Raw genomic sequence first — 26,753 nt, forward strand, 5'->3', positions numbered from 1 at the left:
CTAAGTTTGCCACAACAAAATATTCATTATCCCACACTGACAAGTTCGAATGATTACTTACAGGATCGGCCAGCGGAACATCAGGCTTGGAGAATGTGCTCCTACTACTTCCACCGCTGGAGCCTCAATCTGGGTGACCGATTGCGGTGAGGACGATGTTGGGATGGGCTGTTTACGGGACACAAAAGGGAAACACCATCAGGCGAGTGACGATACCGGGTGGTGAGATAGTATGCACCACCAAACACACAAGCAGCGGGAAAGGCAGCGTCGACGTTCCCGGGACTAGGGCATCCTGCAGCAGCACAGCGGTGTCTATGAGCAGCTGCTATGACGGCCGAATGCCACCGGTAGCAGCCATCCTTACGACAATTCCAGCGGCAGCAGCAGTACGTACGATCCACAACACCCATCGCGCAATTACTCCACCGCTACACGGCCGCGCACGGAAAGCGCATCTGAGCACGGAAAGCGCATGTGATCACGGAAAGCGCATGTGATCACGGAAAGTGTAAAGTGAATCGGGAAAAACGATGACAGTTGTTGTTGAACTTGTCCCGTTGTAGCCAAGGTGGATTCAAAATATCAGGTGGTGGATTAGGGGGCCTTTGGGGGTCGCCATAGTTGAGGGACTTTACGTCATTTTAGAACCGTTGACCATTGGTTTCCGCACACAAAGCTTAGCAAATATAACAGATTTCGATTTGTTATTATGTGCATTTTAGTGTGTGTCTATTGATTTTATCGAAAAAACGTAATATATTAACAAAAGATTTGATGATTTGTTTATGCACGAAATTTAAAATCATGCATGAGTTCTAATCTCAAGTAAATTGCGGCCATGCGGCTCGTAGATAATGAGGAATTAATGTAAAAATTGAAAAAATAATGATTTCTTAATTTTTATCATCAAAAATGTCGAAAACACAAAGAATTCTAGAATAAATTCACAGAATAACACAAAATAACACACTTTAATGTATGTTTCAATGTTAAATAAGAAATACTCACAAAGTCCAACATATATTTTTAAAGAATATTTATTCGAAAAAATGGGGTAGATAAATTATATGAACAAATTTAATTCATGTAAACAAAGTTTGAATCCTGGGGACCTTACGTCAAGTGACGAATTGTCAAAATGCACTCCAGAGTCCACCACCTGATATTTTTAAAATCCACCTTGGGTGGGTCGCCATAGTTGGGGGGGACTTTGGTGTCATTTTAGACCCGCTACACACCGTTGGTTTCAAAAGTATAGCAAACAGAAAACATTTTCTTTCTTGCTTATAGGCAAGTGCATTTTTGTATTTATTCATTTTATTGAACAAACATCAGAGATACAAAATCAGGCAATACTTACTGCAATTGTCCTCGTGTGTCCATGTGTGTCTCGTAGATGATGCGGAATAAAGGTGAAAATAGCAAATAAATTAATGATTTCTTAGTCTTCGTCTCTATCTGTCCTCACCTGATCTCGGATTGCATCCACCTTGCGTAGAGCTTCGGTTGACAGTAAAAGATGCAGCGGTTCTGAATAGTACTAAATCTCGCCGATAGATGACGCTGGACATTGGGACATTGGTTCGTGTTCGAGGAGGCGAATGAGCTGCGCGATTCGTGCGCGATCGGGTGATTTCTTGCCATCGCAATTCGCAAATTCGCACGCTTCATATCTCGGCGGCATCTCGACATCGCGACCAAAAACGGGTACCATTTTACGAGGTGTATTTAGAATCCGCGCAATAAACCGTTTCCATCAAAGGCACACATCCGCGTGTTTGGAAGACTCTCACTGCAAAAAAAGTAAACGTTTTCGCTACGCGATTAAATGTTAATGTTCACAAACCAATTTCATGTTTTTTTTAGTTCTCTAAAGTTCCAATCCGGGCGAGGTTTTCAATACTTTTGCATTCATACTTTAAAGGCTTGCGTCCATCCAGCCTGGGTAATATGTAAGTTCTTTTTAAATTCTGCCGCCGGTTGATGCTTTGATGTTGATCCTGTTTCGGAGATAAAAGCGTCCACCACTTTGACGCATTCTCATGGAGACGCACGGTGGCGGGTGTGATACAGCTGCTGGCTGTTGGTCTGGCTTTTCATCTCCACGGACTGAAATTACAACAAAACATTATTTAAACGATGTAAACAAATGCCTACCGGTTGTTACAGGATGAAGGGAACGATGCTGAGCGCCACTGTCCCAGAAAACCTTATCACTTTTACCCGTACAAAAAAGCCGTAAAAAGAAAACCCCAATAAAAGAAGCACACAGGACGCGACACAGGATCTGCACAGAACTCGCACAGGCCACGCCAGGCCAGGGCACCGGTACGACGAAATGAACCAAAATCGGACCTGGAAATGTAACAACACTTGGATGCGTTTTCCAAAACCCACACACCACAGGTAACTAGATGGTTACCAGCCGAAAATGCGTAATCTGTCAAGTTGCTGTTTCGATCGTAGTACACATGTGAACATCACCCAACCAAAGGCTATATATGTAGACCACACTTATGCATCAGGTTATATCCTCACTACGAGTAAACGCAAGGTGACGTGTTTTCGTTCGCTCTCACTTTTAACGGTTTTTTCGAGTGTTTTTGCGAAAAATTGATTCTGCTGTTGCTTCCAGTTACATTTCGCAGGTGGCCAAAGAGAATCGAACATGTCGATTAGAGAAGGACGTGCGCCCAATTCTAGTTCGCCGGAGTCCTTGATGGTGGTGAATCTCTCCACCTATCGGATTGAAGGCGAATTCGATGCTGGTGGCTGCGGCACGGTGTTGGTGGGCAGCCATGCCCGCTCCAAGCAGCCGGTGGTGATGAAAATGGCCAGCAAAGAGGTGGACCGGCTCCTGCTCGCCACGGAGCGCCGGATCTATGCGCGGCTGCCGAAGGCTCGTGGATGGCCCAGACTCATCGACGCCGGTACGTATCGCAAACGCGACGTGCTGGTTTTGGAGCGCCTGGGGCCATCACTGCAGGACTTACTGAACTTGTGCGGAGGACGCTTCGGTCTGAAGACGGTTTCGCAGCTAGCGCTGCAACTGCTCGACAGGCTGGAAACATTCCACGAGCTGGGGTACGTTCACCGCGACCTGAAGCCGGACAATGTCCTGCTGGGTCGCGGAACGACCCGCAAGACGCTGCACTTGATCGACTTCGGTCTTGCCGAGCCGTATCGGCACCCACGCACGGGGAACACATAGCGCAGGATGCGTTTTTCCCGTTCGCCGGAACGATCGAGTTTGCACCAGTGTTCGCTCATCTGGAGTATACACCGAGCAGGCGAGATGACATTTTGTCACTCGCCTACATGCTGAGTGTTTTTGCTCCGCGGAGGCCTACCGTGGTATGGTACCGAGGAGCGATTTGATCCGGACGAGGCACTGCTTCTGAAGTTGCGCATTACGCCTAGCGAGCTGTGTAGAGGACTGCCGGCTGAGTTTCAGCGGTTGACCGAGTACGCGTTGCAGATGGAATTCTGCGACGCGCCGGACTATACCGAGCTGAAGCGGATGTTCCGGAATCTGCTGCGCCAACATTCCATGCAGCACGATTTGCATTTCGATTGGAACCGGTTTGGCTGCTAAACCAGCACCTAATTTCTTTTCTTCTTTCTCTTTCTCTCTCTCTCTCTTCGTTCCAGCTTTCGTAAAGTGACGTGTAAGTCACCCCAGTATAAGGCGCCGTGAAGGAACAGCCCGATGCTGGGACGGTGGCCAAATCCGATCCTCTGCCTCCTCGTGGCGCCACTGGATGTTGGCCTCTGGTGTTGTCAGACTCACCAGCGGCCTAACCAAAGAGGACGGTCAGTGGGACACCAAGCGTTTGCTCAACGGAGCTACACGTACATTTGATGCTATGGGGTTGAAGGGAAATAAATATGTATTTATTGTACTTTAGTGTAAGATTGAGGCCATGTAAAAATACACGTGTAGCATTGGAATAAATTGAAATGTACAAATGCCTATATAAAACGAGTTAATTTTCGAGTTTGCAATGATTGCAATTTTCCACTCTTTCTCGCCGGATAGCATCAACTTCAAACGTACATTGTGGGGATGTTTTCCACTGCCGACGCCGATCCACGAACACAAATTTTGATAGGCCACCTTTACATGAGCATAGCTTTCGAACGCGAGCTTATATAAGGGCGTGCGTGCGGGGCTTCGAAGGAAAGCTCTCGCCAAGTACTATCCGACGGTGGGGTATTGCCCTCCTCCCGCCCTCCCTGTTCCATATTGCAGGAAGGAAAAAGGTCAAATTGCTTTCGAACGGATGCTAATACAAAGCTATATCAGGCAGCGACAGACGCGTCGGTACAAGTTGTGCAACTTTTGTCTCACAAGCGTGTCCTCCTAGGAACCACTCAGCTCGACTCTTCCAGTCAAAAACGTGATTTTGTGTGAAATTTTCACCGTTTTACACACAGGTGTGGGAATGTTTTTTCCCCCTTCCCGGATCCATTGTTATCCCTCGATGGATAGGGCGCGGCTAGTAGACCAAATTTGGTACGACCATTTGCGTAGGTACGATCAACACTCGTTACTCAAAATCGGAGTCAAAGTCCTTCTGCAGAACGCGCCACGGGCTGTCATTTGAAAACGGCCTCCGGAAAATGAACCGAATTTTTGTGATTCGGTTTCACATGTGATTCGTGATGGAAAAAGCCATCGAACACTTCAATTTACATCGAGATTTGAATGCGTGTAGCGGAAGAGAACGTTTCTCCGTCGACGCTTAGATAATCGAGATAATTCATTTGCTGCTACTCGCCATTTGTCTGAAGCATTCTTACCCCGGTTTAGTAGCGATGTCCACATCTGCAACCGAATGTAGAGGAAAGAAGTTCAGTCCGGAATCAATGGCCTACAAAAATGGACAACTAAAACGAAATATCAGGGAAATGTAAAATATTTCACACCAAACAACCTTAAAGCTTGGGTTGTTCCAAAAATATTTTATCGAATAGAAATAGTGTCTTCGAAAGTCTCTGGCTCCTCTTTACCGTACTGCTCTGAGGCATTCTATCGGGGCCTTTATAGTCCAGTCCTACTCCATCACTGTTCTGCAAAAGCGGGCAGCTTTCTTTCTCACATATCATCACACACAGATTGGATTACAGAAGCCTTCATTGAAAGTGCCAAACAGGCATTCACGGAACTGACGGAAGGAAGAACGGTTGCCACAAACTGCAGAACAATCACGAAATGGAGAAAGGTTATGGGTCCAAAACAGCCCCAGAGTTGATTGGGAAATGCAAAACATAACCGATAGATGATGCTAAATTCAGATGGTTCGTGTTCGAGGAGGCGAATGAGCTGCGCGATTCGTGCGCGATCGGGTTTCTCGCCATCGCAAATTGAAACTCCCTACCTTCGTTGGATCGAACACGGATCATACGCTAAGAGAACGATGCGAAGCGCATGTCTCCCATGGAACGTATTGAGACTGTAACGCAGATGAAGCTGTGCCGCAAACCACGTAACAAAGCCTTGTCGATCGAGATTCTCCTGTGTCCTGTGGCCCGGGTTGTGCAAGCGTTGAACAAGCGAGTGCGAGACACGCACGCAATTTCTGGATGAAGGATCATCATTGACGCTGAAGTTACCCTAGCAGCGAGTATCAGATTGAAGGGCCAGCCGGGCCCCCACTTGAGTTGCAGTGGACGGCCAACGTGAAACGCAAGGCGACGTTTCAGCTTCACGTTTGACCTGGAGCCTGGAGATTGCTGCACGCGGGGGAGAGCGGTCGTTCACGGCGACGGTTTCAACAGCTAAGTTTGCCACAACAAAATATTCATTATCCCACACTGACAAGTTCGAATGATTACTTACAGGATCGGCCAGCGGAACATCAGGCTTGGAGAATGTGCTCCTACTACTTCCACCGCTGGAGCCTCAATCTGGGTGACCGATTGCGGTGAGGACGATGTTGGGATGGGCTGTTTACGGGACACAAAAGGGAAACACCATCAGGCGAGTGACGATACCGGGTGGTGAGATAGTATGCACCACCAAACACACAAGCAGCGGGAAAGGCAGCGTCGACGTTCCCGGGACTAGGGCATCCTGCAGCAGCACAGCGGTGTCTATGAGCAGCTGCTATGACGGCCGAATGCCACCGGTAGCAGCCATCCTTACGACAATTCCAGCGGCAGCAGCAGTACGTACGATCCACAACACCCATCGCGCAATTACTCCACCGCTACACGGCCGCGCACGGAAAGCGCATCTGAGCACGGAAAGCGCATGTGATCACGGAAAGCGCATGTGATCACGGAAAGTGTAAAGTGAATCGGGAAAAACGATGACAGTTGTTGTTGAACTTGTCCCGTTGTAGCCAAGGTGGATTCAAAATATCAGGTGGTGGATTAGGGGGGCCTTTGGGGGGTCGCCATAGTTGAGGGACTTTACGTCATTTTAGAACCGTTGACCATTGGTTTCCGCACACAAAGCTTAGCAAATATAACAGATTTCGATTTGTTATTATGTGCATTTTAGTGTGTGTCTATTGATTTTATCGAAAAAACGTAATATATTAACAAAAGATTTGATGATTTGTTTATGCACGAAATTTAAAATCATGCATGAGTTCTAATCTCAAGTAAATTGCGGCCATGCGGCTCGTAGATAATGAGGAATTAATGTAAAAATTGAAAAAAATAATGATTTCTTAATTTTTATCATCAAAAATGTCGAAAACACAAAGAATTCTAGAATAAATTCACAGAATAACACAAAATAACACACTTTAATGTATGTTTCAATGTTAAATAAGAAATACTCACAAAGTCCAACATATATTTTTAAAGAATATTTATTCGAAAAAATGGGGTAGATAAATTATATGAACAAATTTAATTCATGTAAACAAAGTTTGAATCCTGGGGACCTTACGTCAAGTGACGAATTGTCAAAATGCACTCCAGAGTCCACCACCTGATATTTTTAAAATCCACCTTGGGTGGGTCGCCATAGTTGGGGGGACTTTGGTGTCATTTTAGACCCGCTACACACCGTTGGTTTCAAAAGTATAGCAAACAGAAAACATTTTCTTTCTTGCTTATAGGCAAGTGCATTTTGTATTTATTCATTTTATTGAACAAACATCAGAGATACAAAATCAGGCAATACTTACTGCAATTGTCCTCGTGTGTCCATGTGTGTCTCGTAGATGATGCGGAATAAAGGTGAAAATAGCAAATAAATTAATGATTTCTTAGTCTTCGTCTCTATCTGTCCTCACCTGATCTCGGATTGCATCCACCTTGCGTAGAGCTTCGGTTGACAGTAAAAGATGCAGCGGTTCTGAATAGTACTAAATCTCGCCGATAGATGACGCTGGACATTGGGACATTGGTTCGTGTTCGAGGAGGCGAATGAGCTGCGCGATTCGTGCGCGATCGGGTGATTTCTTGCCATCGCAATTCGCAAATTCGCACGCTTCATATCTCGGCGGCATCTCGACATCGCGACCAAAAACGGGTACCATTTTACGAGGTGTATTTAGAATCCGCGCAATAAACCGTTTCCATCAAAGGCACACATCCGCGTGTTTGGAAGACTCTCACTGCAAAAAAAAGTAAACGTTTTCGCTACGCGATTAAATGTTAATGTTCACAAACCAATTTCATGTTTTTTAGTTCTCTAAAGTTCCAATCCGGGCGAGGTTTTCAATACTTTTGCATTCATACTTTAAAGGCTTGCGTCCATCCAGCCTGGGTAATATGTAAGTTCTTTTTAAATTCTGCCGCCGGTTGATGCTTTGATGTTGATCCTGTTTCGGAGATAAAAGCGTCCACCACTTTGACGCATTCTCATGGAGACGCACGGTGGCGGGTGTGATACAGCTGCTGGCTGTTGGTCTGGCTTTTCATCTCCACGGACTGAAATTACAACAAAACATTATTTAAACGATGTAAACAAATGCCTACCGGTTGTTACAGGATGAAGGGAACGATGCTGAGCGCCACTGTCCCAGAAAACCTTATCACTTTTACCCGTACAAAAAAGCCGTAAAAAGAAAACCCCAATAAAAGAAGCACACAGGACGCGACACAGGATCTGCACAGAACTCGCACAGGCCACGCCAGGCCAGGGCACCGGTACGACGAAATGAACCAAAATCGGACCTGGAAATGTAACAACACTTGGATGCGTTTTCCAAAACCCACACACCACAGGTAACTAGATGGTTACCAGCCGAAAATGCGTAATCTGTCAAGTTGCTGTTTCGATCGTAGTACACATGTGAACATCACCCAACCAAAGGCTATATATGTAGACCACACTTATGCATCAGGTTATATCCTCACTACGAGTAAACGCAAGGTGACGTGTTTTCGTTCGCTCTCACTTTTAACGGTTTTTTCGAGTGTTTTTGCGAAAAATTGATTCTGCTGTTGCTTCCAGTTACATTTCGCAGGTGGCCAAAGAGAATCGAACATGTCGATTAGAGAAGGACGTGCGCCCAATTCTAGTTCGCCGGAGTCCTTGATGGTGGTGAATCTCTCCACCTATCGGATTGAAGGCGAATTCGATGCTGGTGGCTGCGGCACGGTGTTGGTGGGCAGCCATGCCCGCTCCAAGCAGCCGGTGGTGATGAAAATGGCCAGCAAAGAGGTGGACCGGCTCCTGCTCGCCACGGAGCGCCGGATCTATGCGCGGCTGCCGAAGGCTCGTGGATGGCCCAGACTCATCGACGCCGGTACGTATCGCAAACGCGACGTGCTGGTTTTGGAGCGCCTGGGGCCATCACTGCAGGACTTACTGAACTTGTGCGGAGGACGCTTCGGTCTGAAGACGGTTTCGCAGCTAGCGCTGCAACTGCTCGACAGGCTGGAAACATTCCACGAGCTGGGGTACGTTCACCGCGACCTGAAGCCGGACAATGTCCTGCTGGGTCGCGGAACGACCCGCAAGACGCTGCACTTGATCGACTTCGGTCTTGCCGAGCCGTATCGGCACCCACGCACGGGGAACACATAGCGCAGGATGCGTTTTTCCCGTTCGCCGGAACGATCGAGTTTGCACCAGTGTTCGCTCATCTGGAGTATACACCGAGCAGGCGAGATGACATTTTGTCACTCGCCTACATGCTGGTGTTTTTGCTCCGCGGAGGCCTACCGTGGTATGGTACCGAGGAGCGATTTGATCCGGACGAGGCACTGCTTCTGAAGTTGCGCATTACGCCTAGCGAGCTGTGTAGAGGACTGCCGGCTGAGTTTCAGCGGTTGACCGAGTACGCGTTGCAGATGGAATTCTGCGACGCGCCGGACTATACCGAGCTGAAGCGGATGTTCCGGAATCTGCTGCGCCAACATTCCATGCAGCACGATTTGCATTTCGATTGGAACCGGTTTGGCTGCTAAACCAGCACCTAATTTCTTTTCTTCTTTCTCTTTCTCTCTCTCTCTCTTCGTTCCAGCTTTCGTAAAGTGACGTGTAAGTCACCCCAGTATAAGGCGCCGTGAAGGAACAGCCCGATGCTGGGACGGTGGCCAAATCCGATCCTCTGCCTCCTCGTGGCGCCACTGGATGTTGGCCTCTGGTGTTGTCAGACTCACCAGCGGCCTAACCAAAGAGGACGGTCAGTGGGACACCAAGCGTTTGCTCAACGGAGCTACACGTACATTTGATGCTATGGGGGTTGAAGGGAAATAAATATGTATTTATTGTACTTTAGTGTAAGATTGAGGCCATGTAAAAATACACGTGTAGCATTGGAATAAATTGAAATGTACAAATGCCTATATAAAACGAGTTAATTTTCGAGTTTGCAATGATTGCAATTTTCCACTCTTTCTCGCCGGATAGCATCAACTTCAAACGTACATTGTGGGGATGTTTTCCACTGCCGACGCCGATCCACGAACACAAATTTTGATAGGCCACCTTTACATGAGCATAGCTTTCGAACGCGAGCTTATATAAGGGCGTGCGTGCGGGGCTTCGAAGGAAAGCTCTCGCCAAGTACTATCCGACGGTGGGGTATTGCCCCTCCTCCCGCCCTCCCTGTTCCATATTGCAGGAAGGAAAAAGGTCAAATTGCTTTCGAACGGATGCTAATACAAAGCTATATCAGGCAGCGACAGACGCGTCGGTACAAGTTGTGCAACTTTTGTCTCACAAGCGTGTCCTCCTAGGAACCACTCAGCTCGACTCTTCCAGTCAAAAAACGTGATTTTGTGTGAAATTTTCACCGTTTTACACACAGGTGTGGGAATGTTTTTTCCCCCTTCCCGGATCCATTGTTATCCCTCGATGGATAGGGCGCGGCTAGTAGACCAAATTTGGTACGACCATTTGCGTAGGTACGATCAACACTCGTTACTCAAAATCGGAGTCAAAGTCCTTCTGCAGAACGCGCCACGGGCTGTCATTTGAAAACGGCCTCCGGAAAATGAACCGAATTTTTGTGATTCGGTTTCACATGTGATTCGTGATGGAAAAAGCCATCGAACACTTCAATTTACATCGAGATTTGAATGCGTGTAGCGGAAGAGAACGTTTCTCCGTCGACGCTTAGATAATCGAGATAATTCATTTGCTGCTACTCGCCATTTGTCTGAAGCATTCTTACCCCGGTTTAGTAGCGATGTCCACATCTGCAACCGAATGTAGAGGAAAGAAGTTCAGTCCGGAATCAATGGCCTACAAAAATGGACAACTAAAACGAAATATCAGGGAAATGTAAAATATTTCACACCAAACAACCTTAAAGCTTGGGTTGTTCCAAAAATATTTTATCGAATAGAAATAGTGTCTTCGAAAGTCTCTGGCTCCTCTTTACCGTACTGCTCTGAGGCATTCTATCGGGGCCTTTATAGTCCAGTCCTACTCCATCACTGTTCTGCAAAAGCGGGCAGCTTTCTTTCTCACATATCATCACACACAGATTGGATTACAGAAGCCTTCATTGAAAGTGCCAAACAGGCATTCACGGAACTGACGGAAGGAAGAACGGTTGCCACAAACTGCAGAACAATCACGAAATGGAGAAAGGTTATGGGTCCAAAACAGCCCCAGAGTTGATTGGGAAATGCAAAACATAACCGATAGATGATGCTAAATTCAGATGGTTCGTGTTCGAGGAGGCGAATGAGCTGCGCGATTCGTGCGCGATCGGGTTTCTCGCCATCGCAAATTGAAACTCCCTACCTTCGTTGGATCGAACACGGATCATACGCTAAGAGAACGATGCGAAGCGCATGTCTCCCATGGAACGTATTGAGACTGTAACGCAGATGAAGCTGTGCCGCAAACCACGTAACAAAGCCTTGTCGATCGAGATTCTCCTGTGTCCTGTGGCCCGGGTTGTGCAAGCGTTGAACAAGCGAGTGCGAGACACGCACGCAATTTCTGGATGAAGGATCATCATTGACGCTGAAGTTACCCTAGCAGCGAGTATCAGATTGAAGGGCCAGCCGGGCCCCCACTTGAGTTACAGTGGACGGCCAACGTGAAACGCAAGGCGACGTTTCAGCTTCACGTTTGACCTGGAGCCTGGAGATTGCTGCACGCGGGGGAGAGCGGTCGTTCACGGCGACGGTTTCAACAGCTAAGTTTGCCACAACAAAATATTCATTATCCCACACTGACAAGTTCGAATGATTACTTACAGGATCGGCCAGCGGAACATCAGGCTTGGAGAATGTGCTCCTACTACTTCCACCGCTGGAGCCTCAATCTGGGTGACCGATTGCGGTGAGGACGATGTTGGGATGGGCTGTTTACGGGACACAAAAGGGAAACACCATCAGGCGAGTGACGATACCGGGTGGTGAGATAGTATGCACCACCAAACACACAAGCAGCGGGAAAGGCAGCGTCGACGTTCCCGGGACTAGGGCATCCTGCAGCAGCACAGCGGTGTCTATGAGCAGCTGCTATGACGGCCGAATGCCACCGGTAGCAGCCATCCTTACGACAATTCCAGCGGCAGCAGCAGTACGTACGATCCACAACACCCATCGCGCAATTACTCCACCGCTACACGGCCGCGCACGGAAAGCGCATCTGAGCACGGAAAGCGCATGTGATCACGGAAAGTGTAAAGTGAATCGGGAAAAAAACGATGACAGTTGTTGTTGAGCTTGTCCCGTTGTAGCCAAGGTGGATTAAAAATATCAGGTGGTGGATTAGGGGGGGCCTTTGGGGGGTCGCCATAGTTGAGGGACTTTACGTCATTTTAGAACCGTTGACCATTGGTTTCCGCACACAAAGCTTAGCAAATATAACAGATTTCGATTTGTTATTATGTGGATTTTAGTGTGTGTCTATTGATTTTATCGAAAAAACGTAATATATTAACAAAAGATTTGATGATTTGTTTATGCACGAAATTTAAAAATCATGCATGAGTTCTAATCTCAAGTAAATTGCGGCCATGCGGCTCGTAGATAATGAGGAATTAATGTAAAAATTGAAAAAAAATAATGATTTCTTAATTTTTATCATCAAAAATGTCGAAAACACAAAGAATTCTAGAATAAATTCACAGAATAACACAAAATAACACACTTTAATGTATGTTTCAATGTTAAATAAGAAATACTCACAAAGTCCAACATATATTTTTAAAGAATATTTATTCGAAAAATGGGGTAGATAAATTATATGAACAAATTTAATTCATGTAAACAAAGTTTGAATCCTGGGGGACCTTACGTCAAGTGACGAATTGTCAAAATGCACTCCAGAGTCCACCACCTGATATTTTTAAAATCCACCTTGGGTGGGTCGCCATAGTTGGGGGGACTTTGGTGTCATTTTAGACCCGCTACACACCGTTGGTTTCAAAAGTATAGCAAACAGAAAACATTTTCTTTCTTGCTTATAGGCAAGTGCATTTTTGTATTTATTCATTTTATTGAACAAACATCAGAGATACAAAATCAGGCAATACTTACTGCAATTGTCCTCGTGTGTCCATGTGTGTCTCGTAGATGATGCGGAATAAAGGTGAAAATAGCAAATAAATTAATGATTTCTTAGTCTTCGTCTCTATCTGTCCTCACCTGATCTCGGATTGCATCCACCTTGCGTAGAGCTTCGGTTGACAGTAAAAGATGCAGCGGTTCTGAATAGTACTAAATCTCGCCGATAGATGACGCTGGACATTGGGACATTGGTTCGTGTTCGAGGAGGCGAATGAGCTGCGCGATTCGTGCGCGATCGGGTGATTTCTTGCCATCGCAATTCGCAAATTCGCACGCTTCATATCTCGGCGGCATCTCGACATCGCGACCAAAAACGGGTACCATTTTACGAGGTGTATTTAGAATCCGCGCAATAAACCGTTTCCATCAAAGGCACACATCCGCGTGTTTGGAAGACTCTCACTGCAAAAAAAAGTAAACGTTTTCGCTACGCGATTAAATGTTAATGTTCACAAACCAATTTCATGTTTTTTTTAGTTCTCTAAAGTTCCAATCCGGGCGAGGTTTTCAATACTTTTGCATTCATACTTTAAAGGCTTGCGTCCATCCAGCCTGGGTAATATGTAAGTTCTTTTTAAATTCTGCCGCCGGTTGATGCTTTGATGTTGATCCTGTTTCGGAGATAAAAGCGTCCACCACTTTGACGCATTCTCATGGAGACGCACGGTGGCGGGTGTGATACAGCTGCTGGCTGTTGGTCTGGCTTTTCATCTCCACGGACTGAAATTACAACAAAACATTATTTAAACGATGTAAACAAATGCCTACCGGTTGTTACAGGATGAAGGGAACGATGCTGAGCGCCACTGTCCCAGAAAACCTTATCACTTTTACCCGTACAAAAAAGCCGTAAAAAGAAAACCCCAATAAAAGAAGCACACAGGACGCGACACAGGATCTGCACAGAACTCGCACAGGCCACGCCAGGCCAGGGCACCGGTACGACGAAATGAACCAAAATCGGACCTGGAAATGTAACAACACTTGGATGCGTTTTCCAAAACCCACACACCACAGGTAACTAGATGGTTACCAGCCGAAAATGCGTAATCTGTCAAGTTGCTGTTTCGATCGTAGTACACATGTGAACATCACCCAACCAAAGGCTATATATGTAGACCACACTTATGCATCAGGTTATATCCTCACTACGAGTAAACGCAAGGTGACGTGTTTTCGTTCGCTCTCACTTTTAACGGTTTTTTCGAGTGTTTTTGCGAAAAATTGATTCTGCTGTTGCTTCCAGTTACATTTCGCAGGTGGCCAAAGAGAATCGAACATGTCGATTAGAGAAGGACGTGCGCCCAATTCTAGTTCGCCGGAGTCCTTGATGGTGGTGAATCTCTCCACCTATCGGATTGAAGGCGAATTCGATGCTGGTGGCTGCGGCACGGTGTTGGTGGGCAGCCATGCCCGCTCCAAGCAGCCGGTGGTGATGAAAATGGCCAGCAAAGAGGTGGACCGGCTCCTGCTCGCCACGGAGCGCCGGATCTATGCGCGGCTGCCGAAGGCTCGTGGATGGCCCAGACTCATCGACGCCGGTACGTATCGCAAACGCGACGTGCTGGTTTTGGAGCGCCTGGGGCCATCACTGCAGGACTTACTGAACTTGTGCGGAGGACGCTTCGGTCTGAAGACGGTTTCGCAGCTAGCGCTGCAACTGCTCGACAGGCTGGAAACATTCCACGAGCTGGGGTACGTTCACCGCGACCTGAAGCCGGACAATGTCCTGCTGGGTCGCGGAACGACCCGCAAGACGCTGCACTTGATCGACTTCGGTCTTGCCGAGCCGTATCGGCACCCACGCACGGGGAACACATAGCGCAGGATGCGTTTTTCCCGTTCGCCGGAACGATCGAGTTTGCACCAGTGTTCGCTCATCTGGAGTATACACCGAGCAGGCGAGATGACATTTTGTCACTCGCCTACATGCTGGTGTTTTTGCTCCGCGGAGGCCTACCGTGGTATGGTACCGAGGAGCGATTTGATCCGGACGAGGCACTGCTTCTGAAGTTGCGCATTACGCCTAGCGAGCTGTGTAGAGGACTGCCGGCTGAGTTTCAGCGGTTGACCGAGTACGCGTTGCAGATGGAATTCTGCGACGCGCCGGACTATACCGAGCTGAAGCGGATGTTCCGGAATCTGCTGCGCCAACATTCCATGCAGCACGATTTGCATTTCGATTGGAACCGGTTTGGCTGCTAAACCAGCACCTAATTTCTTTTCTTCTTTCTCTTTCTCTCTCTCTCTCTTCGTTCCAGCTTTCGTAAAGTGACGTGTAAGTCACCCCAGTATAAGGCGCCGTGAAGGAACAGCCCGATGCTGGGACGGTGGCCAAATCCGATCCTCTGCCTCCTCGTGGCGCCACTGGATGTTGGCCTCTGGTGTTGTCAGACTCACCAGCGGCCTAACCAAAGAGGACGGTCAGTGGGACACCAAGCGTTTGCTCAACGGAGCTACACGTACATTTGATGCTATGGGGTTGAAGGGAAATAAATATGTATTTATTGTACTTTAGTGTAAGATTGAGGCCATGTAAAAATACACGTGTAGCATTGGAATAAATTGAAATGTACAAATGCCTATATAAAACGAGTTAATTTTCGAGTTTGCAATGATTGCAATTTTCCACTCTTTCTCGCCGGATAGCATCAACTTCAAACGTACATTGTGGGGATGTTTTCCACTGCCGACGCCGATCCACGAACACAAATTTTGATAGGCCACCTTTACATGAGCATAGCTTTCGAACGCGAGCTTATATAAGGGCGTGCGTGCGGGGCTTCGAAGGAAAGCTCTCGCCAAGTACTATCCGACGGTGGGGTATTGCCCTCCTCCCGCCCTCCCTGTTCCATATTGCAGGAAGGAAAAAGGTCAAATTGCTTTCGAACGGATGCTAATACAAAGCTATATCAGGCAGCGACAGACGCGTCGGTACAAGTTGTGCAACTTTTGTCTCACAAGCGTGTCCTCCTAGGAACCACTCAGCTCGACTCTTCCAGTCAAAAACGTGATTTTGTGTGAAATTTTCACCGTTTTACACACAGGTGTGGGAATGTTTTTTCCCCCTTCCCGGATCCATTGTTATCCCTCGATGGATAGGGCGCGGCTAGTAGACCAAATTTGGTACGACCATTTGCGTAGGTACGATCAACACTCGTTACTCAAAATCGGAGTCAAAGTCCTTCTGCAGAACGCGCCACGGGCTGTCATTTGAAAACGGCCTCCGGAAAATGAACCGAATTTTTGTGATTCGGTTTCACATGTGATTCGTGATGGAAAAAGCCATCGAACACTTCAATTTACATCGAGATTTGAATGCGTGTAGCGGAAGAGAACGTTTCTCCGTCGACGCTTAGATAATCGAGATAATTCATTTGCTGCTACTCGCCATTTGTCTGAAGCATTCTTACCCCGGTTTAGTAGCGATGTCCACATCTGCAACCGAATGTAGAGGAAAGAAGTTCAGTCCGGAATCAATGGCCTACAAAAATGGACAACTAAAACGAAATATCAGGGAAATGTAAAATATTTCACACCAAACAACCTTAAAGCTTGGGTTGTTCCAAAAATATTTTATCGAATAGAAATAGTGTCTTCGAAAGTCTCTGGCTCCTCTTTACCGTACTGCTCTGAGGCATTCTATCGGGGCCTTTATAGTCCAGTCCTACTCCATCACTGTTCTGCAAAAGCGGGCAGCTTTCTTTCTCACATATCATCACACACAGATTGGATTACAGAAGCCTTCATTGAAAGTGCCAAACAGGCATTCACGGAACTGACGGAAGGAAGAACGGTTGCCACAAACTGCAGAACAATCACGAAATGGAGAAAGGTTATGGGTCCAAAACAGCCCCAGAGTTGATTGGGAAATGCAAAACATAACCGATAGATGATGCTAAATTCAGATGGTTCGTGTTCGAGGAGGCGAATGAGCTGCGCGATTCGTGCGCGATCGGGTTTCTCGCCATCGCAAATTGAAACTCCCTACCTTCGTTGGATCGAACACGGATCATACGCTAAGAGAACGATGCGAAGCGCATGTCTCCCATGGAACGTATTGAGACTGTAACGCAGATGAAGCTGTGCCGCAAACCACGTAACAAAGCCTTGTCGATCGAGATTCTCCTGTGTCCTGTGGCCCGGGTTGTGCAAGCGTTGAACAAGCGAGTGCGAGACACGCACGCAATTTCTGGATGAAGGATCATCATTGACGCTGAAGTTACCCTAGCAGCGAGTATCAGATTGAAGGGCCAGCCGGGCCCCCACTTGAGTTGCAGTGGACGGCCAACGTGAAACGCAAGGCGACGTTTCAGCTTCACGTTTGACCTGGAGCCTGGAGATTGCTGCACGCGGGGAGAGCGGTCGTTCACGGCGACGGTTTCAACAGCTAAGTTTGCCACAACAAAATATTCATTATCCCACACTGACAAGTTCGAATGATTACTTACAGGATCGGCCAGCGGAACATCAGGCTTGGAGAATGTGCTCCTACTACTTCCACCGCTGGAGCCTCAATCTGGGTGACCGATTGCGGTGAGGACGATGTTGGGATGGGCTGTTTACGGGACACAAAAGGGAAACACCATCAGGCGAGTGACGATACCGGGTGGTGAGATAGTATGCACCACCAAACACACAAGCAGCGGGAAAGGCAGCGTCGACGTTCCCGGGACTAGGGCATCCTGCAGCAGCACAGCGGTGTCTATGAGCAGCTGCTATGACGGCCGAATGCCACCGGTAGCAGCCATCCTTACGACAATTCCAGCGGCAGCAGCAGTACGTACGATCCACAACACCCATCGCGCAATTACTCCACCGCTACACGGCCGCGCACGGAAAGCGCATCTGAGCACGGAAAGCGCATGTGATCACGGAAAGTGTAAAGTGAATCGGGAAAAAAACGATGACAGTTGTTGTTGAGCTTGTCCCGTTGTAGCCAAGGTGGATTAAAAATATCAGGTGGTGGATTAGGGGGGGCCTTTGGGGGGTCGCCATAGTTGAGGGACTTTACGTCATTTTAGAACCGTTGACCATTGGTTTCCGCACACAAAGCTTAGCAAATATAACAGATTTCGATTTGTTATTATGTGCATTTTAGTGTGTGTCTATTGATTTTATCGAAAAAACGTAATATATTAACAAAAGATTTGATGATTTGTTTATGCACGAAATTTAAAATCATGCATGAGTTCTAATCTCAAGTAAATTGCGGCCATGCGGCTCGTAGATAATGAGGAATTAATGTAAAAATTGAAAAAAATAATGATTTCTTAATTTTTATCATCAAAAATGTCGAAAACACAAAGAATTCTAGAATAAATTCACAGAATAACACAAAATAACACACTTTAATGTATGTTTCAATGTTAAATAAGAAATACTCACAAAGTCCAACATATATTTTTAAAGAATATTTATTCGAAAAAATGGGGTAGATAAATTATATGAACAAATTTAATTCATGTAAACAAAGTTTGAATCCTGGGGGGACCTTACGTCAAGTGACGAATTGTCAAAATGCACTCCAGAGTCCACCACCTGATATTTTTAAAATCCACCTTGGGTGGGTCGCCATAGTTGGGGGACTTTGGTGTCATTTTAGACCCGCTACACACCGTTGGTTTCAAAAGTATAGCAAACAGAAAACATTTTCTTTCTTGCTTATAGGCAAGTGCATTTTTGTATTTATTCATTTTATTGAACAAACATCAGAGATACAAAATCAGGCAATACTTACCGCAATTGTCCTCGTGTGTCCATGTGTGTCTCGTAGATGATGCGGAATAAAGGTGAAAATAGCAAATAAATTAATGATTTCTTAGTCTTCGTCTCTATCTGTCCTCACCTGATCTCGGATTGCATCCACCTTGCGTAGAGCTTCGGTTGACAGTAAAAGATGCAGCGGTTCTGAATAGTACTAAATCTCGCCGATAGATGACGCTGGACATTGGGACATTGGTTCGTGTTCGAGGAGGCGAATGAGCTGCGCGATTCGTGCGCGATCGGGTGATTTCTTGCCATCGCAATTCGCAAATTCGCACGCTTCATATCTCGGCGGCATCTCGACATCGCGACCAAAAACGGGTACCATTTTACGAGGTGTATTTAGAATCCGCGCAATAAACCGTTTCCATCAAAGGCACACATCCGCGTGTTTGGAAGACTCTCACTGCAAAAAAAGTAAACGTTTTCGCTACGCGATTAAATGTTAATGTTCACAAACCAATTTCATGTTTTTTTTAGTTCTCTAAAGTTCCAATCCGGGCGAGGTTTTCAATACTTTTGCATTCATACTTTAAAGGCTTGCGTCCATCCAGCCTGGGTAATATGTAAGTTCTTTTTAAATTCTGCCGCCGGTTGATGCTTTGATGTTGATCCTGTTTCGGAGATAAAAGCGTCCACCACTTTGACGCATTCTCATGGAGACGCACGGTGGCGGGTGTGATACAGCTGCTGGCTGTTGGTCTGGCTTTTCATCTCCACGGACTGAAATTACAACAAAACATTATTTAAACGATGTAAACAAATGCCTACCGGTTGTTACAGGATGAAGGGAACGATGCTGAGCGCCACTGTCCCAGAAAACCTTATCACTTTTACCCGTACAAAAAAGCCGTAAAGAAAACCCCAATAAAAGAAGCACACAGGACGCGACACAGGATCTGCACAGAACTCGCACAGGCCACGCCAGGCCAGGGCACCGGTACGACGAAATGAACCAAAATCGGACCTGGAAATGTAACAACACTTGGATGCGTTTTCCAAAACCCACACACCACAGGTAACTAGATGGTTACCAGCCGAAAATGCGTAATCTGTCAAGTTGCTGTTTCGATCGTAGTACACATGTGAACATCACCCAACCAAAGGCTATATATGTAGACCACACTTATGCATCAGGTTATATCCTCACTACGAGTAAACGCAAGGTGACGTGTTTTCGTTCGCTCTCACTTTTAACGGTTTTTTCGAGTGTTTTTGCGAAAAATTGATTCTGCTGTTGCTTCCAGTTACATTTCGCAGGTGGCCAAAGAGAATCGAACATGTCGATTAGAGAAGGACGTGCGCCCAATTCTAGTTCGCCGGAGTCCTTGATGGTGGTGAATCTCTCCACCTATCGGATTGAAGGCGAATTCGATGCTGGTGGCTGCGGCACGGTGTTGGTGGGCAGCCATGCCCGCTCCAAGCAGCCGGTGGTGATGAAAATGGCCAGCAAAGAGGTGGACCGGCTCCTGCTCGCCACGGAGCGCCGGATCTATGCGCGGCTGCCGAAGGCTCGTGGATGGCCCAGACTCATCGACGCCGGTACGTATCGCAAACGCGACGTGCTGGTTTTGGAGCGCCTGGGGCCATCACTGCAGGACTTACTGAACTTGTGCGGAGGACGCTTCGGTCTGAAGACGGTTTCGCAGCTAGCGCTGCAACTGCTCGACAGGCTGGAAACATTCCACGAGCTGGGGTACGTTCACCGCGACCTGAAGCCGGACAATGTCCTGCTGGGTCGCGGAACGACCCGCAAGACGCTGCACTTGATCGACTTCGGTCTTGCCGAGCCGTATCGGCACCCACGCACGGGGGAACACATAGCGCAGGATGCGTTTTTCCCGTTCGCCGGAACGATCGAGTTTGCACCAGTGTTCGCTCATCTGGAGTATACACCGAGCAGGCGAGATGACATTTTGTCACTCGCCTACATGCTGGTGTTTTTGCTCCGCGGAGGCCTACCGTGGTATGGTACCGAGGAGCGATTTGATCCGGACGAGGCACTGCTTCTGAAGTTGCGCATTACGCCTAGCGAGCTGTGTAGAGGACTGCCGGCTGAGTTTCAGCGGTTGACCGAGTACGCGTTGCAGATGGAATTCTGCGACGCGCCGGACTATACCGAGCTGAAGCGGATGTTCCGGAATCTGCTGCGCCAACATTCCATGCAGCACGATTTGCATTTCGATTGGAACCGGTTTGGCTGCTAAACCAGCACCTAATTTCTTTTCTTCTTTCTCTTTCTCTCTCTCTCTCTTCGTTCCAGCTTTCGTAAAGTGACGTGTAAGTCACCCCAGTATAAGGCGCCGTGAAGGAACAGCCCGATGCTGGGACGGTGGCCAAATCCGATCCTCTGCCTCCTCGTGGCGCCACTGGATGTTGGCCTCTGGTGTTGTCAGACTCACCAGCGGCCTAACCAAAGAGGACGGTCAGTGGGACACCAAGCGTTTGCTCAACGGAGCTACACGTACATTTGATGCTATGGGGTTGAAGGGAAATAAATATGTATTTATTGTACTTTAGTGTAAGATTGAGGCCATGTAAAAATACACGTGTAGCATTGGAATAAATTGAAATGTACAAATGCCTATATAAAACGAGTTAATTTTCGAGTTTGCAATGATTGCAATTTTCCACTCTTTCTCGCCGGATAGCATCAACTTCAAACGTACATTGTGGGGATGTTTTCCACTGCCGACGCCGATCCACGAACACAAATTTTGATAGGCCACCTTTACATGAGCATAGCTTTCGAACGCGAGCTTATATAAGGGCGTGCGTGCGGGGCTTCGAAGGAAAGCTCTCGCCAAGTACTATCCGACGGTGGGGTATTGCCCCTCCTCCCGCCCTCCCTGTTCCATATTGCAGGAAGGAAAAAGGTCAAATTGCTTTCGAACGGATGCTAATACAAAGCTATATCAGGCAGCGACAGACGCGTCGGTACAAGTTGTGCAACTTTTGTCTCACAAGCGTGTCCTCCTAGGAACCACTCAGCTCGACTCTTCCAGTCAAAAACGTGATTTTGTGTGAAATTTTCACCGTTTTACACACAGGTGTGGGAATGTTTTTTCCCCCTTCCCGGATCCATTGTTATCCCTCGATGGATAGGGCGCGGCTAGTAGACCAAATTTGGTACGACCATTTGCGTAGGTACGATCAACACTCGTTACTCAAAATCGGAGTCAAAGTCCTTCTGCAGAACGCGCCACGGGCTGTCATTTGAAAACGGCCTCCGGAAAATGAACCGAATTTTTGTGATTCGGTTTCACATGTGATTCGTGATGGAAAAAGCCATCGAACACTTCAATTTACATCGAGATTTGAATGCGTGTAGCGGAAGAGAACGTTTCTCCGTCGACGCTTAGATAATCGAGATAATTCATTTGCTGCTACTCGCCATTTGTCTGAAGCATTCTTACCCCGGTTTAGTAGCGATGTCCACATCTGCAACCGAATGTAGAGGAAAGAAGTTCAGTCCGGAATCAATGGCCTACAAAAATGGACAACTAAAACGAAATATCAGGGAAATGTAAAATATTTCACACCAAACAACCTTAAAGCTTGGGTTGTTCCAAAAATATTTTATCGAATAGAAATAGTGTCTTCGAAAGTCTCTGGCTCCTCTTTACCGTACTGCTCTGAGGCATTCTATCGGGGCCTTTATAGTCCAGTCCTACTCCATCACTGTTCTGCAAAAGCGGGCAGCTTTCTTTCTCACATATCATCACACACAGATTGGATTACAGAAGCCTTCATTGAAAGTGCCAAACAGGCATTCACGGAACTGACGGAAGGAAGAACGGTTGCCACAAACTGCAGAACAATCACGAAATGGAGAAAGGTTATGGGTCCAAAACAGCCCCAGAGTTGATTGGGAAATGCAAAACATAACCGATAGATGATGCTAAATTCAGATGGTTCGTGTTCGAGGAGGCGAATGAGCTGCGCGATTCGTGCGCGATCGGGTTTCTCGCCATCGCAAATTGAAACTCCCTACCTTCGTTGGATCGAACACGGATCATACGCTAAGAGAACGATGCGAAGCGCATGTCTCCCATGGAACGTATTGAGACTGTAACGCAGATGAAGCTGTGCCGCAAACCACGTAACAAAGCCTTGTCGATCGAGATTCTCCTGTGTCCTGTGGCCCGGGTTGTGCAAGCGTTGAACAAGCGAGTGCGAGACACGCACGCAATTTCTGGATGAAGGATCATCATTGACGCTGAAGTTACCCTAGCAGCGAGTATCAGATTGAAGGGCCAGCCGGGCCCCCACTTGAGTTGCAGTGGACGGCCAACGTGAAACGCAAGGCGACGTTTCAGCTTCACGTTTGACCTGGAGCCTGGAGATTGCTGCACGCGGGGAGAGCGGTCGTTCACGGCGACGGTTTCAACAGCTAAGTTTGCCACAACAAAATATTCATTATCCCACACTGACAAGTTCGAATGATTACTTACAGGATCGGCCAGCGGAACATCAGGCTTGGAGAATGTGCTCCTACTACTTCCACCGCTGGAGCCTCAATCTGGGTGACCGATTGCGGTGAGGACGATGTTGGGATGGGCTGTTTACGGGACACAAAAGGGAAACACCATCAGGCGAGTGACGATACCGGGTGGTGAGATAGTATGCACCACCAAACACACAAGCAGCGGGAAAGGCAGCGTCGACGTTCCCGGGACTAGGGCATCCTGCAGCAGCACAGCGGTGTCTATGAGCAGCTGCTATGACGGCCGAATGCCACCGGTAGCAGCCATCCTTACGACAATTCCAGCGGCAGCAGCAGTACGTACGATCCACAACACCCATCGCGCAATTACTCCACCGCTACACGGCCGCGCACGAAAGCGCATCTGAGCACGGAAAGCGCATGTGATCACGGAAAGCGCATGTGATCACGGAAAGTGTAAAGTGAATCGGGAAAAACGATGACAGTTGTTGTTGAACTTGTCCCGTTGTAGCCAAGGTGGATTCAAAATATCAGGTGGTGGATTAGGGGGCCTTTGGGGGTCGCCATAGTTGAGGGACTTTACGTCATTTTAGAACCGTTGACCATTGGTTTCCGCACACAAAGCTTAGCAAATATAACAGATTTCGATTTGTTATTATGTGCATTTTAGTGTGTGTCTATTGATTTTATCGAAAAAACGTAATATATTAACAAAAGATTTGATGATTTGTTTATGCACGAAATTTAAAATCATGCATGAGTTCTAATCTCAAGTAAATTGCGGCCATGCGGCTCGTAGATAATGAGGAATTAATGTAAAATTGAAAAAAATAATGATTTCTTAATTTTTATCATCAAAAATGTCGAAAACACAAAGAATTCTAGAATAAATTCACAGAATAACACAAAATAACACACTTTAATGTATGTTTCAATGTTAAATAAGAAATACTCACAAAGTCCAACATATATTTTTAAAGAATATTTATTCGAAAAAATGGGGTAGATAAATTATATGAACAAATTTAATTCATGTAAACAAAGTTTGAATCCTGGGGGACCTTACGTCAAGTGACGAATTGTCAAAATGCACTCCAGAGTCCACCACCTGATATTTTTAAAATCCACCTTGGGTGGGTCGCCATAGTTGGGGGGACTTTGGTGTCATTTTAGACCCGCTACACACCGTTGGTTTCAAAAGTATAGCAAACAGAAAACATTTTCTTTCTTGCTTATAGGCAAGTGCATTTTGTATTTATTCATTTTATTGAACAAACATCAGAGATACAAAATCAGGCAATACTTACTGCAATTGTCCTCGTGTGTCCATGTGTGTCTCGTAGATGATGCGGAATAAAGGTGAAAATAGCAAATAAATTAATGATTTCTTAGTCTTCGTCTCTATCTGTCCTCACCTGATCTCGGATTGCATCCACCTTGCGTAGAGCTTCGGTTGACAGTAAAAGATGCAGCGGTTCTGAATAGTACTAAATCTCGCCGATAGATGACGCTGGACATTGGGACATTGGTTCGTGTTCGAGGAGGCGAATGAGCTGCGCGATTCGTGCGCGATCGGGTGATTTCTTGCCATCGCAATTCGCAAATTCGCACGCTTCATATCTCGGCGGCATCTCGACATCGCGACCAAAAACGGGTACCATTTTACGAGGTGTATTTAGAATCCGCGCAATAAACCGTTTCCATCAAAGGCACACATCCGCGTGTTTGGAAGACTCTCACTGCAAAAAAAGTAAACGTTTTCGCTACGCGATTAAATGTTAATGTTCACAAACCAATTTCATGTTTTTTAGTTCTCTAAAGTTCCAATCCGGGCGAGGTTTTCAATACTTTTGCATTCATACTTTAAAGGCTTGCGTCCATCCAGCCTGGGTAATATGTAAGTTCTTTTTAAATTCTGCCGCCGGTTGATGCTTTGATGTTGATCCTGTTTCGGAGATAAAAGCGTCCACCACTTTGACGCATTCTCATGGAGACGCACGGTGGCGGGTGTGATACAGCTGCTGGCTGTTGGTCTGGCTTTTCATCTCCACGGACTGAAATTACAACAAAACATTATTTAAACGATGTAAACAAATGCCTACCGGTTGTTACAGGATGAAGGGAACGATGCTGAGCGCCACTGTCCCAGAAAACCTTATCACTTTTACCCGTACAAAAAAAGCCGTAAAAAAGAAAACCCCAATAAAAGAAGCACACAGGACGCGACACAGGATCTGCACAGAACTCGCACAGGCCACGCCAGGCCAGGGCACCGGTACGACGAAATGAACCAAAATCGGACCTGGAAATGTAACAACACTTGGATGCGTTTTCCAAAACCCACACACCACAGGTAACTAGATGGTTACCAGCCGAAAATGCGTAATCTGTCAAGTTGCTGTTTCGATCGTAGTACACATGTGAACATCACCCAACCAAAGGCTATATATGTAGACCACACTTATGCATCAGGTTATATCCTCACTACGAGTAAACGCAAGGTGACGTGTTTTCGTTCGCTCTCACTTTTAACGGTTTTTTCGAGTGTTTTTGCGAAAAATTGATTCTGCTGTTGCTTCCAGTTACATTTCGCAGGTGGCCAAAGAGAATCGAACATGTCGATTAGAGAAGGACGTGCGCCCAATTCTAGTTCGCCGGAGTCCTTGATGGTGGTGAATCTCTCCACCTATCGGATTGAAGGCGAATTCGATGCTGGTGGCTGCGGCACGGTGTTGGTGGGCAGCCATGCCCGCTCCAAGCAGCCGGTGGTGATGAAAATGGCCAGCAAAGAGGTGGACCGGCTCCTGCTCGCCACGGAGCGCCGGATCTATGCGCGGCTGCCGAAGGCTCGTGGATGGCCCAGACTCATCGACGCCGGTACGTATCGCAAACGCGACGTGCTGGTTTTGGAGCGCCTGGGGCCATCACTGCAGGACTTACTGAACTTGTGCGGAGGACGCTTCGGTCTGAAGACGGTTTCGCAGCTAGCGCTGCAACTGCTCGACAGGCTGGAAACATTCCACGAGCTGGGGTACGTTCACCGCGACCTGAAGCCGGACAATGTCCTGCTGGGTCGCGGAACGACCCGCAAGACGCTGCACTTGATCGACTTCGGTCTTGCCGAGCCGTATCGGCACCCACGCACGGGGAACACATAGCGCAGGATGCGTTTTTCCCGTTCGCCGGAACGATCGAGTTTGCACCAGTGTTCGCTCATCTGGAGTATACACCGAGCAGGCGAGATGACATTTTGTCACTCGCCTACATGCTGGTGTTTTGCTCCGCGGAGGCCTACCGTGGTATGGTACCGAGGAGCGATTTGATCCGGACGAGGCACTGCTTCTGAAGTTGCGCATTACGCCTAGCGAGCTGTGTAGAGGACTGCCGGCTGAGTTTCAGCGGTTGACCGAGTACGCGTTGCAGATGGAATTCTGCGACGCGCCGGACTATACCGAGCTGAAGCGGATGTTCCGGAATCTGCTGCGCCAACATTCCATGCAGCACGATTTGCATTTCGATTGGAACCGGTTTGGCTGCTAAACCAGCACCTAATTTCTTTTCTTCTTTCTCTTTCTCTCTCTCTCTTCGT

At 47.2% G+C, this 26,753-nt stretch overlaps 4 protein-coding genes across 4 annotated transcripts; all 4 read left to right on the top strand.

The window, feature by feature from the left end:
* Positions 1 to 2,722: 2,722 nt before the first annotated feature.
* On the top strand, positions 2,723 to 3,598 carry LOC120908197 (casein kinase I-like). Its single transcript, XM_040319152.1, has 2 exons — positions 2,723 to 3,170; positions 3,348 to 3,598. The coding sequence occupies exons 1-2, from the start codon at positions 2,723 to 2,725 to the stop codon at positions 3,596 to 3,598; spliced, it is 699 nt and encodes a 232-aa protein (XP_040175086.1).
* Positions 3,599 to 8,506: 4,908 nt separating this feature from the next.
* On the top strand, positions 8,507 to 9,381 carry LOC120908198 (casein kinase 1-like protein 5). Its single transcript, XM_040319153.1, has 2 exons — positions 8,507 to 8,967; positions 9,078 to 9,381. Exons 1-2 carry the CDS (start codon positions 8,507 to 8,509, stop codon positions 9,379 to 9,381), a joined length of 765 nt encoding a protein of 254 aa, XP_040175087.1.
* A 4,900-nt stretch (positions 9,382 to 14,281) lies between these two features.
* On the top strand, positions 14,282 to 15,156 carry LOC120908199 (casein kinase 1-like protein 5). The gene is made up of 2 exons (XM_040319154.1): positions 14,282 to 14,742; positions 14,853 to 15,156. Exons 1-2 carry the CDS (start codon positions 14,282 to 14,284, stop codon positions 15,154 to 15,156), a joined length of 765 nt encoding a protein of 254 aa, XP_040175088.1.
* Positions 15,157 to 20,048: 4,892 nt separating this feature from the next.
* Positions 20,049 to 20,924, top strand: LOC120908200 (casein kinase I-like). Its single transcript, XM_040319155.1, has one exon. It carries the CDS (start codon positions 20,049 to 20,051, stop codon positions 20,922 to 20,924), a length of 876 nt encoding a protein of 291 aa, XP_040175089.1.
* Positions 20,925 to 26,753: the final 5,829 nt, after the last annotated feature.

Source organism: Anopheles arabiensis (genome assembly GCF_016920715.1).
Source record: "Anopheles arabiensis isolate DONGOLA chromosome X unlocalized genomic scaffold, AaraD3 X_pericentromeric_contig0035, whole genome shotgun sequence".
Classification (NCBI taxonomy): domain Eukaryota; kingdom Metazoa; phylum Arthropoda; class Insecta; order Diptera; family Culicidae; genus Anopheles; species Anopheles arabiensis.

Bases quoted from the DNA above. Each gene is read 5' to 3' on its own strand.
- LOC120908197 (XM_040319152.1), top strand. From the start codon at position 2,723: ATGGTGGTGAATCTCTCCACCTATCGGATTGAAGGCGAATTCGATGCT. The intron at 3,171-3,347 runs GTCTTGCCGAGC...TGCTCCGCGGAG, and splicing joins GCTGCACTTGATCGACTTCG to GCCTACCGTGGTATGGTACC.
- LOC120908198 (XM_040319153.1), top strand. From the start codon at position 8,507: ATGGTGGTGAATCTCTCCACCTATCGGATTGAAGGCGAATTCGATGCT. The intron at 8,968-9,077 runs GTATCGGCACCC...TACACCGAGCAG, and splicing joins GACTTCGGTCTTGCCGAGCC to GCGAGATGACATTTTGTCAC.
- LOC120908199 (XM_040319154.1), top strand. From the start codon at position 14,282: ATGGTGGTGAATCTCTCCACCTATCGGATTGAAGGCGAATTCGATGCT. The intron at 14,743-14,852 runs GTATCGGCACCC...TACACCGAGCAG, and splicing joins GACTTCGGTCTTGCCGAGCC to GCGAGATGACATTTTGTCAC.
- LOC120908200 (XM_040319155.1), top strand. From the start codon at position 20,049: ATGGTGGTGAATCTCTCCACCTATCGGATTGAAGGCGAATTCGATGCT.